The 17,550-nt window shown below is 36.8% G+C and overlaps 1 protein-coding gene across 2 annotated transcripts in view; it reads right to left on the bottom strand.

Moving 5' to 3' along the window:
• Positions 1–17,550, bottom strand: part of IQCH (IQ motif containing H) — a 72,501-nt gene that overhangs the window by 30,722 nt on the left and 24,229 nt on the right. For both annotated transcript variants that reach the window (XM_076348102.1, XM_076348101.1), the window contains 4 exons: positions 14,134–14,217; positions 11,595–11,770; positions 6,724–6,996; positions 4,680–4,871 (listed from right to left, as the gene is read on the bottom strand). In XM_076348102.1, coding sequence (XP_076204217.1) covers positions 4,680–4,871; positions 6,724–6,996; positions 11,595–11,770; positions 14,134–14,217 — 725 coding nt within the window. The remainder of the gene's footprint in view (positions 1–4,679; positions 4,872–6,723; positions 6,997–11,594; positions 11,771–14,133; positions 14,218–17,550) is intronic.

Genomic DNA, 17,550 nt, shown 5'->3' with positions numbered 1-17,550 from the left:
ACTACTTGCTTAAGAACCCCCTCGGTAGACTTTAGGTGTTATACTAAGACCAATTCAATTGCTTGCAATTTGTTCCGGTTTCAGTAATATTTGTAGCGTTGGCCTAGAACAAAGCTGGTGGCATTACAAAAGGTGATCAGTGGTGAAAATGAGAAAGGAAAAAAGCAGTGTTAGGAAGCTATATTGTATTCAAAGACAGTCAGAAACGATAGTGTGCTGGCAATGCCATTTTTCTAAAATTACGTCTTTGACAGTATTACGGTTGGTTTTATTTTGACCTGTTTGTAAACATATGCTCTTTACTCTGAATTCCTTACTTCAGTAAAGAAACAAGACGTGGTATGTAAGCTTCGGGTTTCTTATAGTGAATGCAATTCACTCAACCAGTTAAAAATCTCACCACTATTCCTGATTTTCAGATAATCACAAAGTTTATCTAACCACTTATTACAGCACTTTTGAAAATTGACCAAAAAAATGTAAAGGAACAGCCAGCATTTTGCAGCATTTTATCTTGGCCTTTGAAACTGTAATTTTCCAATAGCAATCAGTGCAAAATCCAGCAACCAGTGTCTGAATATTGCTTTATGCAACTCAGACCAAAAGTTGGATTTTCCAGATTTGTCACCTTTTGAAAAGATTTTGATTTCTTCTTACATATTTTAGTGAATTAACCAAGATATAGTCTATAAGGAAAAGAAACCGTGACAAAATACTGTGACACAACTAGAGGCAGTAAGAGTCAAACACTCTAACATTTAAAACAGTAGGCTGCCCAAGCGCATTAAATAGCTTTTTTCTTCTACAACAGATATCTAATGGAGAATTTTGAAATGGTTGTGTAGCTACGGCCAATTATAATGGCTTATTGAGAGAATATTTGTTGCTTGTTTTTCTGTGTCTTGTTCTATTCTTGTATTTTCAGCTCTTTTCTTTATCGCCACATTTATCCCTTTTTGTCTTCAGTCTGACCTTTGTTATCTTTAGGATTGCTGATAGGTAAAACTCACATCATGTTGCTGGTCCTGGTGGTTAATTAAGTCTCACAGTGCAATAAAAGTTAATTCTAAAATTAATTTGACTATTAAGTATCTATATCACTAGATTAACTATTTAGAGTTCTGTAGTTATACAAGCGGGCAGGATCTCTGCATACTCCTGTATTATTTTACATAAAAGGAGGACTGTTAAAAGAACAAAAAAGGCAACACTAACAGGAAGGTGATGCTATCCTTCCTCTAAAAGGGAAGAGGGCTGCAAGCATCGTGAGTTTGAGGTGGCAGTTTTGAGTCCCAAGATTCGAAGTCAGAGACCAGGAGGCATCGCAGACTTTGACAGGCTGGGGTCTGGTCAAAAAACAAACAAAAGGCATTAACATATACTTTGTAGATCACTTCAGCTTGAATTCTGAGTGGGCATCTGAGCATCTTTCTTCACGGTCGTGAAAGTATGGCTGTATAAGGTCTGCTTAGCCCCGAATCTTGCCTCTGACAGTGGTCACAAGTGGATGCCCAGGAAAGTATGAAAACAGAGCAAGCATATCCATTCCCCAGATACTCTCCCAGCCTCCAACAATTTGCAGCTCAGAATCCCTCTAAGCCAGAGATTGCATCAGCAATAATAGTTAATAGTTTTCTCTTCCATGAATTTATACAGTCTCCCAGCAAGGGTCCATATAAGTATAGGCGAGATTTTCCAAAAACTGAACTGCTGACTTTCAACAGGAGTGAGATACCCAGCTTCTTAACATACTTTGGAATACCATATATTAATAAGTATTATGGGTATCTTTCTCTAGACATTCCAAACAGGCCCTCATGCAATTGTCCTATTGTTTTTTCACTTACTCGAGTAGTAGCAGAACTACATTTTTTGCTATGCGCGGACTAACTTGAATTGGTACAGAAAATATGTTGGAAAATCATTATAGAATGGCATAAGAGCATTTCACACAGCATACATGCCTTACATGCATATGTTAAACAGTTAAAAATCTGTGCATTTATTTGCTCCCTACAATAGTCATTTCATTCACATTGCAAGATACAATTAAACTGCTAAGGTGTCTCAGTACTTACTGATGTTTTTGCACATAACTGGGGCCAGATCCCAATATTCTCTTTCACACTGGAGAATATCTCCATAAATGGCCTCACAATTGCCAGATGTGCACTTGTGGAGGCAGCAGTTCTCTTGATATTGAAAATCATTAGAATCTGGGCCTCAGGATGAAATTTTTTATATGCTGACAGACTTCAGCAGTGCACAGTAGGATGAAGGCCTTACAGAGACATTCAGCATAGTTTGTGAATTCTACCCTTTATGCAGTAGCAAAATAATTGTTCAGATAACTCAGATGCTGCATTAAGTTAACAAGGTAAAATACATTGATAATCCTGTCCTGCACTTTTGTTTGCCCAATGTTATGTTTGAAATGAGGAATCTAAAATCAGTCTCATTTTTAGATTGAATAGATTTTTACACAGTTCAAACTCACAAACTACATTATTTTTAAGGCTGTTGCCTACTACATACCAATGAGGAAAATCTGGGTATCGTGTCTTAAACTGCTATGCAAATGATGCTATTTGTAAGTATTAACATAATTTAGTGCTTACAGTCATATTCTCATTTCTAATAATTCTACCAGAACGGAGAGTCTTTTCACTGTACTCTTAGCCTGCAGGATAGTCTTTCATCAAGAAGCTGAATTTTTTAATAACCTGCCAGCATACGTTTTGTATGTGGCAGCCTATGCCGATGACACAATGTCTTCATTATCAAAAGAAACAGGTCTACATACTGTAATAGGACATTAAAGCATGCCTGTGCTCATAAACTAATGCTTTGATGTTTAAATGTGTATCATTACAATGGTATTCCTTAACAAAGGATGATTTTAATCCTCTGCTCTCAATGGTAATACTCAGTGGAGACTGCAATTCATTATATATAATAAAGGTCTCCCGTTCTACAAAAGAGAGCTAAACTCAGAAGGCAGAAAAATTTGAACACACATATTCAAACAAGACGTTCAAAATGGCAGTAAGTTTCACGCTTTGCCAAAGCCCACTTTAATACTGGTCTGGATTTATGGAAGCTTGCCTGCTGACTTTAGGAAGTTAGCTCAAATATGTTATTCTGTATGTATTTTCCAACTTCCAACAAATGTTTATGTTTAAGGGCTTCTAACGGGTTGATTCCTGGTTGCATCAAAGCTCAACGTAAATACAGTATAAAAGGGAAACCAAAGAAAGCCAGCTATCACTATGTCCTTTATGCAGAGTCACTTAGCCACGAAAGAATTAAAAAGGCACAGAAACAGGAACACTAATACTAACACTAGGTAATACCACTTACATAGGGAATTTATACCAGCAAAGAACTAGACCTGGTGAATCATGTCTTCTGCCCCACTGACTCAGATGGTGGGAGCAGGATCTGGATATATTGTTAGCTTTATGTCCCAGAGAGCTCAGTGGCCAGACAATGCTTCCACTGGGGTGGCTCTCCAGTGCTCTACTTTATACTGCTTGACTGGCGTAGAGTGAGGGATCTTTAGCAGATCAGAGAAACTAGCCCTTCAGCTTTATATGATAAGCTCTATTTTATAACGTGGAATTATTTTGTAGTTGTCAAATGCAACAGAACTGTAATCAGCACAATTTGAAATTGTAATATACAATATAATTCAATCAAAAATTTCAGAACAGTTTAGATTGAATTAAAAAAAAAAAATCAAAAGAGCTGTAATGAGTAGTTTATGTGAATTAAACAATTCTTTCTGGATACATTCCTTCTGGCTTTAAAACCATTACATTAGGAATGAATTTGGCACCATATACAGAAATATCAAATGCTTATTGAAATTAACACATTTAAATACCAATGAATATTTAAATTACAAATAGTTCTCAGAATGCCAGAACTAATGAAGTCTAGTTTCATATGGATTTTTCTGCAGTTGAAATGTATCATCTTACAGCCTCTCTCAATCATGTGGATTCTTAGGAATCTACTAGTGCATGAGTTCATGCTATACTGTTTCCCTCAGTTAAGTATTTATAGGATCTCTCTCCTTACCTAAAGACCCACTGTAATGAAACATGCAGGAGTCTAATGATCTCCAAAACCTCAACTGTTCTGTCTTATACAGCTGAAAATTGCTAACAGGCTTAAAAGTTATTAGTGAGGAAAAATGTACAGAAAAAATAATCCTTAGAAAAACAGATTAAAAAATGATCAGTTTGTATGTGATTTCAAATTGATTAGTATTGTTCAACTATATTAGTCCAACACTTTTGTTCCAGTAATTCCAAGTTTGTATGTAGATGTAAGGGTCTACTGCCTATATATTTTCATTTATACATGTCCTCACTTTGGATAAAATCACTGTGTAAAATTTGCACATTATTGCATATGAATGAAGTGTTACGACACCCAACTTATTCCACAGTTGGATGACAGGCATTCATTTATATTTTGGAATATTTAACTGTTTTATTTGAATTACTGTTACCTACTACTTTGTACAAGCTAGTCTGGACTCTGTAATATCAATTCTTACTAATGTCTTAAAATGAAAGCTCAGAGAAGATTTACTGTGAGGAAGAACTCCAGTGGACTATTAAGAAGCCATGACAACAAACAAGACACCATCCTCCTCCCACATTACTTACATGTGCCCACTTCTTACTCCATATCTCAGGGCTGTATCTCTGACGTTCCTTTTGAACCCAGTGATAGCATTTCAAATGCAAAATAATATCACAATAGGCAGTGCCATTTCCTCCAGATTCATCATTCACTTTAAACAACCAACGCCGCACTTCCATGTTGTCAAGGATCAGCTGGCTGAGAGCACTAATCATCTGTGGAGCAACGACACAAAGATATTTTGCACTATGACAATATTAAATTGTTCCTCAATTCAGACTTCCAGTTCTCTAATATTTGGACTTGAAATTTATTTTCTAAATACAGTTTCTTTTTCTTAGAGATGCTTGTGTTGTTACAGTTATCTTGGATATGTAGTGAAAGCAACCTTAAACATTTTTTGATGAAGAATCTATGGCCTTCATCCTGTACTTGAGTCCACTTGTGCAGACTACCAAACAGCAACTGAGCACCTTTTGCAGTCGGTGAAGCTGTATTCTGCAGAGAGAAATTTGCCTGTCCAGGATTTTTGGTCTGATCAGGATCTTAGGTTTTGGATAATCAGTACTGCTCAATAAATATTTGCAACAGGGAACAACATGGGATGGACTAGACTATTTGCAAAATCTGAGAAACAATTGTGCCAGATTCTAACACCAGCCAAAACATCTGTGAAATTTTCCTACTGGAGAGTACATTATATGGTTATAAATGTACAAAGGAGTTACCAGACAGGCTTTATAAAAATGCTAATTATTTATTTGTGTATGTACACAGATTTAAATGGCTTTAAAATGCCTTTTGCCCAGCTGGTGTAGGATGCAATTAGCTTCTTAGAAACTGCAAATGCCTTTGAACCTGGCAAAAGTATTATCAGATCTTGTTGCGTTGGCTAGAGCCTTCTACATTTTTACATGGTAATTTTTGGAACGTTTGTTTCTTTTTTTTAACGTTGACCTAAAATACAATTACATGTGTGTTCCAGATGCTATTATTTGTGGCTTTTGAGAATCACATAAATGTGGTTTTCCTGATGACACAGTAGTGAAAAGGATCAATAAGATTGTAAGGACTGTACCAATCAAAGAATTATGTGCTATCTTTAAGTGAAAATTGAATCGTGCTTTAACATAGCGTCACCTTGCTTTGATTATTTAACCTAAAATGTCAATATTTCATACAAGCAAACAACAGAAGTAGAAATTCCGTAACACTGTAGCACGAATCAAAAGTATTAGATTCACATAAATTATTTAACAATAAATCACAGTTGTTTTTCAGATCATTGATCATATATTTATTATCTACTATAGAAGTTGCAATGTATTTGTGTAGCTTAGATTGTCTTCAGTGTTAAAGGTCATTAATAAAAAACAAAGTAATGTGAAAAGCCTCTCTAAGAAGTAGGAATACCCACAAACCACGGCACTGATTATTTTCCTGTATGAGATGTAGCACCACCATAAAAATATTTTTTTTAAAAAATGAAACATATATAAACTGAACACAGTACAGAAGACTCTTGTGCCTTGTAATTTTAGTTTAGTAATATCCTTTACTTTTCTTACTGGTCATACTAACAAGATAGGTGAATTTAGCAACGATAAGCTGGATACAAGGTAAAACTTCAGTTGCAGATATGCTCAGTGAACCTCCATTTGAATAGGCTGACTTCCTAAGTGGAAGAAATTTTCCCTTCATCAAATACTTAATTTTCCCAGAAATCCCTGTTCTATTTTCAGTCACTGGTAGAACTCCTATTAATCTCATTGAGGCCATGACTTCATGACAGCAGCAACACAAACTGTTTGAAATAACTGGACCAAACGCCCTTATATGTTCTCAAGAAAAACCATGAAGAATACCAGAACAATTGTATTACCTCCTGACTAGGATACAAATTGCATTTAATTGGTCAGATAGAGCCAAAAAAGAACCCAACCTCATACATGATTTAATCAAACCCAGTTAGGGTCTAATCAATTTTGCAATTGTACAAAGTTTGCATCCTATCAAGTGAAAACAGACATCTGCACCTTGACACATCCCAGACCACATCCTGCTTACCTGTTCATTGTTGTAGATGTCAGATTCTCCAGGAGGGGTTGGCACACAAGCACTGGTAAAAATTCGTTTACTTCCAGACTTGGTACTATAGAGATGAGCCACTTCTGGCACCGAGCCTAATATAGGCACATTTAGCATGTCAGCCACTGCTAAATCATCTTTGTGGGGAACCCCTCCAATAATGTAGGCATCTTTGCTCTGGATAAGAATTTTTATTCTTTTGATCGTCTTGGGACTGTACTTCAGCTGAGTGGCTAGGCACATGTGATGCTTCTGTATAAAGATAACATTATTCTTGTTAAAAGGTGTTCTTTTCTATTCCATGAACCTAATTTATAATGTTGCACACAATAAATACATTATTAATAGCAGGCTGGGTTATGACCTATCCTGTAGCTTAGCGGTTTAAATTGATAAAAGCTGTTGGGGTGAGGCTCCATAATCGTGCACATCTTTAGCGTGTTGGAAATGGGCTCACTGGGAATAGAACTAATTACTACACATCTGTATTTATTTGATCCATGCGGAATTATCCTTCTGTCAGTCGGCAGAGAGGCTGGTGGCCTTTGGATAATAGTGATTCATCTCAGCAACACTTCTGGCATGGTTTAACTCTAAAGCTCCTAAAAATCAATACAAAAATGAAGAAAAACCCCTATAGCAGGGAATGTATTTCACCGTACAGTTCAGCAGTATTTTAAGTGATTCTCTGAGAATAAACCACTTTGATTTACAAAAGCTTTCACTGATCACATTAAATTACTGGGGATATACATTTCCATTACACAGTGGTTCTGATAGCTACTGTAAATGCAACTGCAGAGTACTCAAGGAGAGGGTAGTATTTTTGTTGTTTAAAGTACAAGGGTTTCAACTTTTGGGGAGGAATTTTTCATTTCTTCTAAAAAAAGAAAATCTGTTGCTGAACAAGCTGTTCATGACAGATGCTATAACTTCTAAATTTAAACTAAGAATGTTAGTCATGGCAGGTGAAACCTCAAAAATATTATCTCCAACATATCCTATGCATGGTCTGCAGATAACCCGATTATCTTTCTGAAGGTATAGATAAGAGGTGCACTGAGGTTGAGACAGATAGGGATGGACATCATGCAGAAATAGTACAAGAGACATCCACTGCAATAGATTGCCATAAACAAATCATAATCGTAACAAGAAGAAAATCATCTTCACGTTGAGATTTCATCTAATTTAGGCCCTAGTCAGGAAAGTATTCCTTTTCAGGTTAGCCTAAATACTGGATTTGCTGGGGATTTCCAGGACTGGAGAACCCATAATATTTTCCTTCAAAGTCCTGGATGCTCCTTCACAGGGACTAAAGTATAAATCCTGATTACACTTCCGGGGGGAGGGGGCACTGCTCGGGCATCGGTTGGTGGGTGGTGAGCAATTGCATCATGCATCACTTGCTTTGTATATTCTATTATTATTATTACTATTTTACTTTATTTCAATTATTAAACTGTTCTTATCTCAACCCATGAGTTTTACTCTTCTGATTCTCTCCACCATCCCACCGGGAAGGGGGGGGGAGAGTGAGTGAGCGACTGTGGTGCTCAGTTGCCAGCTGAGGTTAAACCACGACAGATGGGGACAATGGTGGATAAGGAGATGGGGGAAAGCCCCTGGAAGTAGACAAAAGGAATCCCCTTTTGTCAATTCCTCAGTGCTTTCTCATACCAAACACAGAGTTCCAACAAATGCCCAAGTCTCTCTGTAAAGGAGTCAGACATACTGCAAAGAGAGGGAGGATAGAAGTCAGAGAAATGAGATACTCTTCAAAGTTCTAGTAGGAAAAAGGGGAGTCACAGAATTAAGGGCAAAAAGAACAACAAACAAGTTTCCTGGAGTCTTTTTCCTTCCATCAGTTTTAAAACTGAGACTCTTAATGTTCTGATTAATTTGTTTCCTTTCTCTTGAGCACTGGTATAAAAGGAGGGAGATAGCCCGTTTTGTTGGTCTCATGGCAGAGTTCTGCCATGTAGAGAACAGGATCAATTTCCAGCCCCGGTCACTTGCTCCCTGGGGCCACGAGTGGTGATGTAGGGACGAGATTTGCTTTGTGTCTCTCAATAATGGATTTTACAGTTAATTAAGGAGTGCAGGAAACAGGCTGTAAAATCTAGTTCATTCCTGCTTTGAGAGTGGTATAGCTGCCATGATATATAGTAGTGCAAGTGAAAGCAGGTAAAAGCAGGAGAACGGAGCAATCCTCAGAATTCCAGCACGACACTGCACAGAATAGTGGTTAGTAGGTTAACCAAAAGGCTAGTTCTTGGTTCTCAAGCTGTTGGTTTTTGGTTGTTTTTTTTTTTTTTTAAACTTCTCAAGATCAGAGAAGCTGACCTTGGCATCAGCCTCATCATGATGAGCAAAGCTACCACTATGCTGTTTTGATATGCTGCTAGCTGAGAATCAGGATAGTGTAACCCTTTGTTAGAAGTGTTTCACATTGCACCTGGATGCACTGAGTCACAAGAGTTCATTCTAATAGCTAGCAACTGCCTAAGGACAATGGTATATGGACACCCTTTTCTCACAGTCTCCCTCTGCCTCCCCTCTTCAGATGCCAACGAGCACAGGTCTACCTGCGTCTGGGTGTCTTCTCCACAGATTTTCCTTCCATCCAGTTCCATCAAAATAGCTAGGAAACTGGCCAGGGCTGATTTGTGCTTCTAAAATTGCTCAAAGGAGCCTGCTAAGCTGGCCTTCAAGCCACACTTCCATATATTAGGAATAAATTTAGATACATTAGGTACAACAAAAACTTTTTATTAAATAACCCAGACGAAAGATGCTTAAAAAGAACCTGTAAAGCTCTAACCCTTACAAAGACAAAATGACAGCTAAATCCACGGTCACTGAAGCCAATGGGTGACTAGGATCAGTTACGAGTACAGATTTTTCTCCACACAAAAGACACATTTCTTGGACACATTAGGTAATAGATGGTAAAGAACATATGCTTAATGAAAACAAGGTAGTTTGAGGATTTTGCATATAAACAGGTGCACCACACTGAACAGCCAAGGGTATACCTCAACCTGGTATCATGTAAAACCTGTGATTGCCCATTCTTTCTGATGGCACTTGGCACTAACACACTTCTCAGCATTCCACTACTGGGTGAGTGGCAAGATCCATATCCATGGAAGAACCATGTAGCCCTTGTAACTAAGGTTAGCTCCCTACATCAGAGCATGTAAACATTTCCCAGTAAATCATAGCTGCATAATAAATTTTCACAAAGCTGTTTGCTCATCACAAGAGCAAATTTTCACAAAGCTGTTTGCTCTTCTTTTCCTTCTGGAAAAGAAACTTTGGAATATTTCAACAGAAATTGGAAGAGTGAAGGCTATACACAAGAGATGCATGCCTGAAAACAACCTACTTTTACATTAAAACTACAGCCAAATCACCATGACCAAAATCATCCATGAAAGACATTTTACATTCCTGGACAGCCTGTCCATGTTTAGCAGCACATCTTTGATCCATAACACGATGTGTTTTAGATTATATTTTTAGCATGTTTTATGTAGAAGGCTTCTTAAAGCTTCCAATATTTGGTAGTTAGTACTGCAAAAATAACCCAGTATTCAGAGACAAAACAGCTACAATTGTCAAAGCGCAATTTAAAAAGAAAAAAATATATCACTGGTATTTATCAAGGATTTAGCATCCCAATAATTTTACTTTACAAGGTGAAGGCCCAGCACAGGCAGCTGTGATTCTTGTAGGTTTCCACTATTCAGATAAAAGGACAATACTAAAGGAAAGCCAGCTCCTAAACACACAAATATCATCTTGATGCTTTTCTCCAACTTCAGAGAAAACAGAACATATTCATATCTACAGAATTCATTTTAACTATGGCAAAACTATCAGACAGCTCTGACTCAGGGATCCCTTCCTATACAGCAAAAGAGCTAAGCACTTTTCTCACATACGTGTTTTCAGACTATTTCAACAGAAATGGATTCATGCATATATGCAAGTGTTTTGCTGAACAGTACGCTACTATAGAACTACATTTGAAAATGAACACATTTATGAAATACAAAAAGCTTCTTGACCTTCTGAAGCCATCAGTTTCAATCAGTATATGGTATAACAAATACCTGTTCAACAAAATACCTAGAAGAGCATTATTAATATATATCGAAAACAGGAGCAGGGCTTCAAGCATAGACCCTAGAAATATAAACGTACCACAATATTTCATAAAAATAAAATCTCAGCTAAGACACTGTGGACTTAATATTTACAATATAAAATTATTCTCCACTGTAAAGAAACTTCACTGCACTGCAGTATTTCCAGAAACACTGCATGTAGTTTATATTCATTAAGGTCTCTTTTTAGACCATGTTTTAGCACATGGATTTAAAACTGACTTGACAGGCTTGGAACGAATATTTCCGTATTACCTAACCCAAGTAGTTTTAAGTTCTGTTCTTTAAGAAGTTCTGCACTGGATTTAGTTACAAGAAACACTACAAACGCATGAATGATTGAATGCTGGGCTACCCAGAGATAAAGTTTGAGTAATAAGAATGGTTTATTACTATGATTTGCTTTGAGATATAAATCTATCAAGTTCCCAGTCCCAAGCATATAGTAAGAAGGGACAGTGGTCTACAAATAGCCAATATAGGACTATCTCAACTAAGTCTATAAAGCTAAACCGGGATATTTATTTCCAATGCTCTAACTAGTAGTCTAATCAGTAAAGCCCTTAAACTTGCAATAATATTTCACTGATGTGTACCAGAGCGTTACAAGTTATAAAATTTCCAATTTAATTTTACTGCATCCCTCAAGCTGTAGTAATTAGAAGACAAACTCACAGGGAAGCTGTTTATAGCTTCAGGGGTGAGAATTTTGAACCTGTCCTGCAGGTCACCCATGTCCTCAGGCTTCCCAGATCTAACAGCTGCCTGCAGACCCAGGAGTTTATTGTAATACTGCAGTAACTCCTCACTCAGATGAAGGGGGCAGATGTAGATGACGTCCACGTTGGCATCTAAAACAAAGGGGCACAATGTTCATTATTGGGAGAAAGGTAGACTCCATTCAGAACAGCAATCTGATAATTCCTGATCATTTGCTAACAGCTTCCCTAAAAGAGCACTGGAAATAAAAATGAGATCTGTAATTCCCAAATCTTAGTAGTTTAACGGCTTTTTCTGTGCTTCAGCATTTCTCTGAGGACAGGTCAGCAACCCAAAGAAACAGCTAGTTTTCGGAATTCAGTCTGCAGAACATATTGGGGGCAGAATTTTGAAAGTGTTGCAGGGGGATTTATATGCGCAACTCACATTAACATCAATGGGAATTGCACACTACTTTAAAAATATATCCCATTAACTTCAGTAAATTATAAAACTGAGCTATTAAGTTTAGAAAGCTGATGAAATTTCAATTTCATATGCTGCCTGGATTTTGTATGGCCTGTTCCTATTCTTGTCCTGTCCACATAAAAGCTCACGGTAGGATACAATTAATAACTATTGCTGAGCACGTGAGTGTGCAGATTAGCTAGTTAAATACCACAGTGTGAAAATCTGTTTTTCTGCATGTAAAACAACTTGAGCTGAAAGACAGCGTATACACAAACACTTAGAGACAAGAAAGTGAAAGCCTTTAATATATGCTGTTTTGGAAAATTTTAACTACTCTGCTCTTCTAAAATATTAACATTAATAGATGAGCTAATGCATTAATGGGCCTTGCAACATCAATAGAATACACTGCCAAAAAGCACTCCTAGATTTTGATCCAACTCCTGCTGAAATCAGTACGAAGTCTTTCATTGTCTTTACTGGGCACGGGAACAAGAGCCCTGAAAGTGCCAGGGACAACTGCTATTACGTATGAGTGAATCAAAAGCAAAGCAAGTATTGGACTAAGGAAACCCTGAGCCTAACATTATAAAGGAATAAGATATCCCACTCATTTACTTTGTTTTGCCATACTGCTACAGGCAAACAACCCACATTAAAAATGTAAGGCCAGAATCTCAACTGAAGCATTTTAGTAGTACAGCATCTGACAATCAGTCCTGTACCTGAAGCCCCGACAGAGCCTTTATTTAATACAGTTCATTACCATATAAGTTTTTAACCTAATTAAAAGAACAGTTCATTAGAACTGTTAGTCAATACTCTATTGCTTTTAGGCATTTACTCAGACTTGCAAAATGAGCCTAAAAATTTACCGGCTAGGGTGCAAAAAGACTACTCGCCAATGTCGGCTATAATGCTGAATGGACTGCACCGTCAAAAATTGAAAAGCTCAAGTGAATTTGTTGAATAAAATGCTGCAACACATTTTACTACTCCTAGCACTGCCCTATAAAGAGATATACAAGTCTGTTTTGGACACAGTGAGGCTCCAGAGACAGATTAGCTAATAGCAGGTCACAACAAGCAAGGAAATCCGGGGGTATTCTAAAGAAAAAGAAAACCAATATGGTAAATATCAATGCTCTTCTGCCAGGCACAGGTAAAGCTTTTGATCTAGTTAATAATTTAGTTAATATTTGACTAGTTTGTATCTTACTCATGGTCTATTTTACATTTTACAGTAGAACCAATTTTCACGTTCACAGATTTTAAAGTGATAAAGAATGCCTGTATAACATGTTGACTTTGTCCCTTTAAGTTTCTAACTATCATGTTAGAGAAAAAAAAATCTATGTTAAAAAATGAAATAAAACAAAACTGTACTGTGGAAAAACAATATTAGTGCCGAGATAATATATAAAGGCAATTACGTTATTATTTTAGGCAACTGTAAATTTCTGGATCTAATATATTTTTGTTACAAACTTACTAAATGGCATTTATAAAATAATAATGATACTGAAATATACATGAATCATGTAAAGTATGTCATTCCAGGGAGCCAATGAAGTTGGTCATTGACAAATAATATTTTTCACTGCTTTGCTTAAAAGAGGACTGTCATTCTAGGAAAAACTTTTTAATGTATGCCTTTTGCCTTGTTTGCCAATTAAAAAATAAGGTTTAAATAAGGGCTTGCTCTTTTCTAGCACATCTTTCTCTCCATATGAGCCTGAATGAACACTAGCAGAATTAGCTACCTAATTTTGTAGAACACTAAACACTTCTGATCGTTTGTGGTGCTCAGCATGCCACAGGATGAGGCTGCTTTACCTTATCACGGAGTCGGAAAGAATCAGTGTGTTCTTATGAATAACGTGGACAAGAGCAAATGCCATAGCAGATAAATTACTTCTGAGCTTATATGTTCTCTATATTTAACATTAATACAAAAAGAAAGTCCTCATTGGTCATTCCCTATCACTCACAACTATGGGCAAATAACGATCAAAAAACAGGCAGCCAACAGCTCATAACATACCCAGTATATCACACAGCCTTCCCATCTGCATATTCTGTTGGAGAGCAAGACCGGGAATATGCTTACGGATGCATTGGGAATATCCTGGAAAACAAGTAAAGCCCCTCACAAACTGTATTCAGAAAACCCCTGGTACATACTTGAAAGAAACCAGACTTTTGGATTAAAAAAAGCTGTAATAAAAGTATTTCAAATCCCAAACATGGTACAGCACTAATTGCATCATCTTTATGAATTTACTTTTATTAGTGAACTGATGTAACATCATGGTTTTATGTCATGAGATTTTAAATACAGACCTAAATGTTACAGACCTATAGAGCTTTATAATTTAAACATGTAGACTATTTTGTTTGAGTCTTCTATGTTGCTGGATTTTTTTTTAAACACTGAAAAAAAATGACACCACCATTAAGCAAGAATCCTGGTACATTTTGTCCTTCACACAGATAAATGGCAACAAAATCACTTCATTAAGGAGATGTCTCAGCAATACCTGATCACTTTGTTGCAGAGGATGAATGAGTGGCAGCCTGTCTGAGCTTGGATTATCTATTTGGAGGTCAGACTTCCAACTGATTGCATACTCGCATTCAAAAAGACTGCAGTAAATGACATGACCACTGTAACTATAATATCTAATCCTGTAATTTTTAAGTTCAGTTAATTCTAAATTAATCAGTGTGTATATACAAACACACACAGCCACACAATATGAGTTGCTAGTTGCAATAGCTGTGATTAAATCAATAAGGAAGTTCAGCCTAATATTCAGTGTTTGGCATAAAATCCTGACTGATCCAGTAACAAGATCCTTACAACATTTCCATACATCTGCATATGACCTCAAACTTATTAAAAACTTGGTTTGACTAAAATCTGCTCAGTATTTCGGTGCTTTCATTTTGGAAGATAGTAATAGTGGATCTTCCAGGCAAATTACAAGGACAATTATTATAAGTAATCAGCATTCTAAGGTGCTGTGGCAATGACACTTTGTACACAGGAGAGCAGAACATAATAAAATACAGAGAAATGGAAATCACCAGTTTCGTTTTTAGTAATTCCTTGTAAAACTTACATATTGTAGTTAGCACAATGGTACCAGGCACCTGCAGAACTACATCAATGTAAAAGATATCGATTTTTTTGCCACTCTAATATTAAGCTACAGTAATGTGACAAAGGTTGCTCTGATTACTTAAACTTTAGTCTCAAGGCTTCATTTTGTTCTCTCAGGTGAGGACCAATTTTAAGCCACTAAGAATCCTGCCTAACAATTTCAAAACATTTAAATTTCAAATGTAGAAAGTAGCTCATTTCCCTACACTAAACTGTCCTCTTGAAAACACACTTGTTTTTAAGAACTAAATCTGGGCAGAAAAATAACATGCAAATATCACTTGGAAAATCAATTATCTGAAAGGAATAATAGTTAAAGTAGCAATCGAACAAAAGTTAAAACTTGCATGTTGCTATGGTTCTGCAGGTACACTATAGCATTATATCAACTACCACATGCACTTTTCTTAGATATGTTAATAAAACATATTAATTCACAATATATTAGCTTCCACTGACATGACCCCATTAGATTTAATGAGCGGAATATTCACTCCTTGTGAATCATTCACCTTCCAATGGACATCATGAACCACATTAATCCTCATACCTTATACATTTTGAACGCTCTGAACTTACATGGCTGGTGATCCGACAATGCTTATTAAAGTAGAGGTTTAATATTCCTTTCTTCGCAGTCTAAACAAAATTCAACCCAAATGAATTACATATACTGTGATCATAGTCTACATGTTCCAGTACAACTATAACCTGTGCCATCATTTGTGTTTTGTTATGTACAGCTGGTTTATGTATCGCTAACATTTTGCACCACAACATTTGGTCTCAAATGCATGAAACATTTCAGATAAATTTGCATTTGCCAGAAGCCAAAGCTCCTATTTTGATTCAAAGAACCACTACTTTAGTTGATCTACACCTGCAATCTGGGTAAGTTAAACTCCAAATGGTGTCTGAAAATAGCGATGTTGACAAAAGCCGGCAGTGGCAGCACACTTGAGGATGTGGTTGTTCATTTGCACAAGGCATCAGTGCATCATGGCACCCTGCTGGTGGAGCTGGTCTGCAGGAGGATCGACCTTGCAAAGCGAGAACTAAGAATTTTGATTTCTCAGTTCAGTGGCACTGACCAGACACTGAGGGCCTTCCTCCTTCACATGAGTTTTACGGTAGTGCATGTACAATGACTTCAGTGGAACGCTCCCAATTCACACAGGTAAGTGTAGGGAGAGTTATGGAAGTACTAAAATAAGGGATGTACGAATTAATGGTCAAGGGCCTGCTTTCACCTCCCTTTTCAACCTCAGCCATGACCTAATGCCCTTTAACTGCCATTTTCTTAATAAATTTTGCTCATCTCAAAGTGTCTTCTCTCAACAAGGAATCCACAACACTTTTCAAACTCGCCTTTGAAAAAAGCAGTAGCAGTACAGAGTGGGAGGTAGATGACAGTTTGAGTAACCATGGAGCAATATCTGAAGGGGAAGGAGGAAAATTGAGCTATCTAGGATTCAGCCACCTTGTGCTTCCCAGTGCTTGGGACAGGTCTAATAAATAATACCTAACTTTTCTCACCATACTTGGCACACCTACAGTTCAGCTGAAACTGCATTTAAAAAGGATTCATGTATCACACAAGAGGAAGCTTTGATAAATATACAGTAGGTTATGTAAGGTGACAAATTTTATTTATTGTAAATGTAACTATTCGGGTAGAAAGACTGATCAATCATTTAAAAATAGTTGAATGAAAAGAGAAACAGTATTTGAATCCCAAATATTGCAGAAGTGCGTTCATCCATTAGAGTGTGGGAGTAAATCTGATTAGAATGTTCATTCTTCCTTACACTAGCTAACAAAAACACTAAACAATCTTTGAACAATGGAATCTACTTTCTTTTTTTAGCTATACTAGAAATCCAAAGTTTTTGATTTGGTGAAATAAATGGAAACATTTGTTCCTCACAGCGGTATAATTTAAGCCCTTCACTATCCCTTTTCCTCGATTATTTTGAGAAACTTGACATGAGTCTGAAACTGTTGTGAAAGACTGCTGAGAAACTCACAGTTATGACTATGTCCATTTATTGGAATTCCACTTGCATGGGAAGAAAAATCAGACTCTGGCTTGCCCTAAATGCTGAAGTCAAGGAAATGTGAGTAGAGAATTTCAGGCTCTATTTCTGATTTACAAAACTGGAGAAACCACTAACAGTGTATCATCAAACTTCTGTCTCTTGGTGTTTATCTGCTCTGTCCCAGTTCTTGTAATTTAATCACATTTTTATGATTACGCAGACTCAGGCCTTAAAAAAAAAAATCCTGCTGAAATCA

Source organism: Aptenodytes patagonicus, chromosome 10, assembly GCF_965638725.1.
Source record: "Aptenodytes patagonicus chromosome 10, bAptPat1.pri.cur, whole genome shotgun sequence".
In the NCBI taxonomy this organism is placed as follows: Eukaryota; Metazoa; Chordata; class Aves; order Sphenisciformes; family Spheniscidae; genus Aptenodytes; species Aptenodytes patagonicus.
Note: the sequence above shows the minus strand (reverse complement) of the source record. Positions and strands in the feature narration are given on the sequence as shown.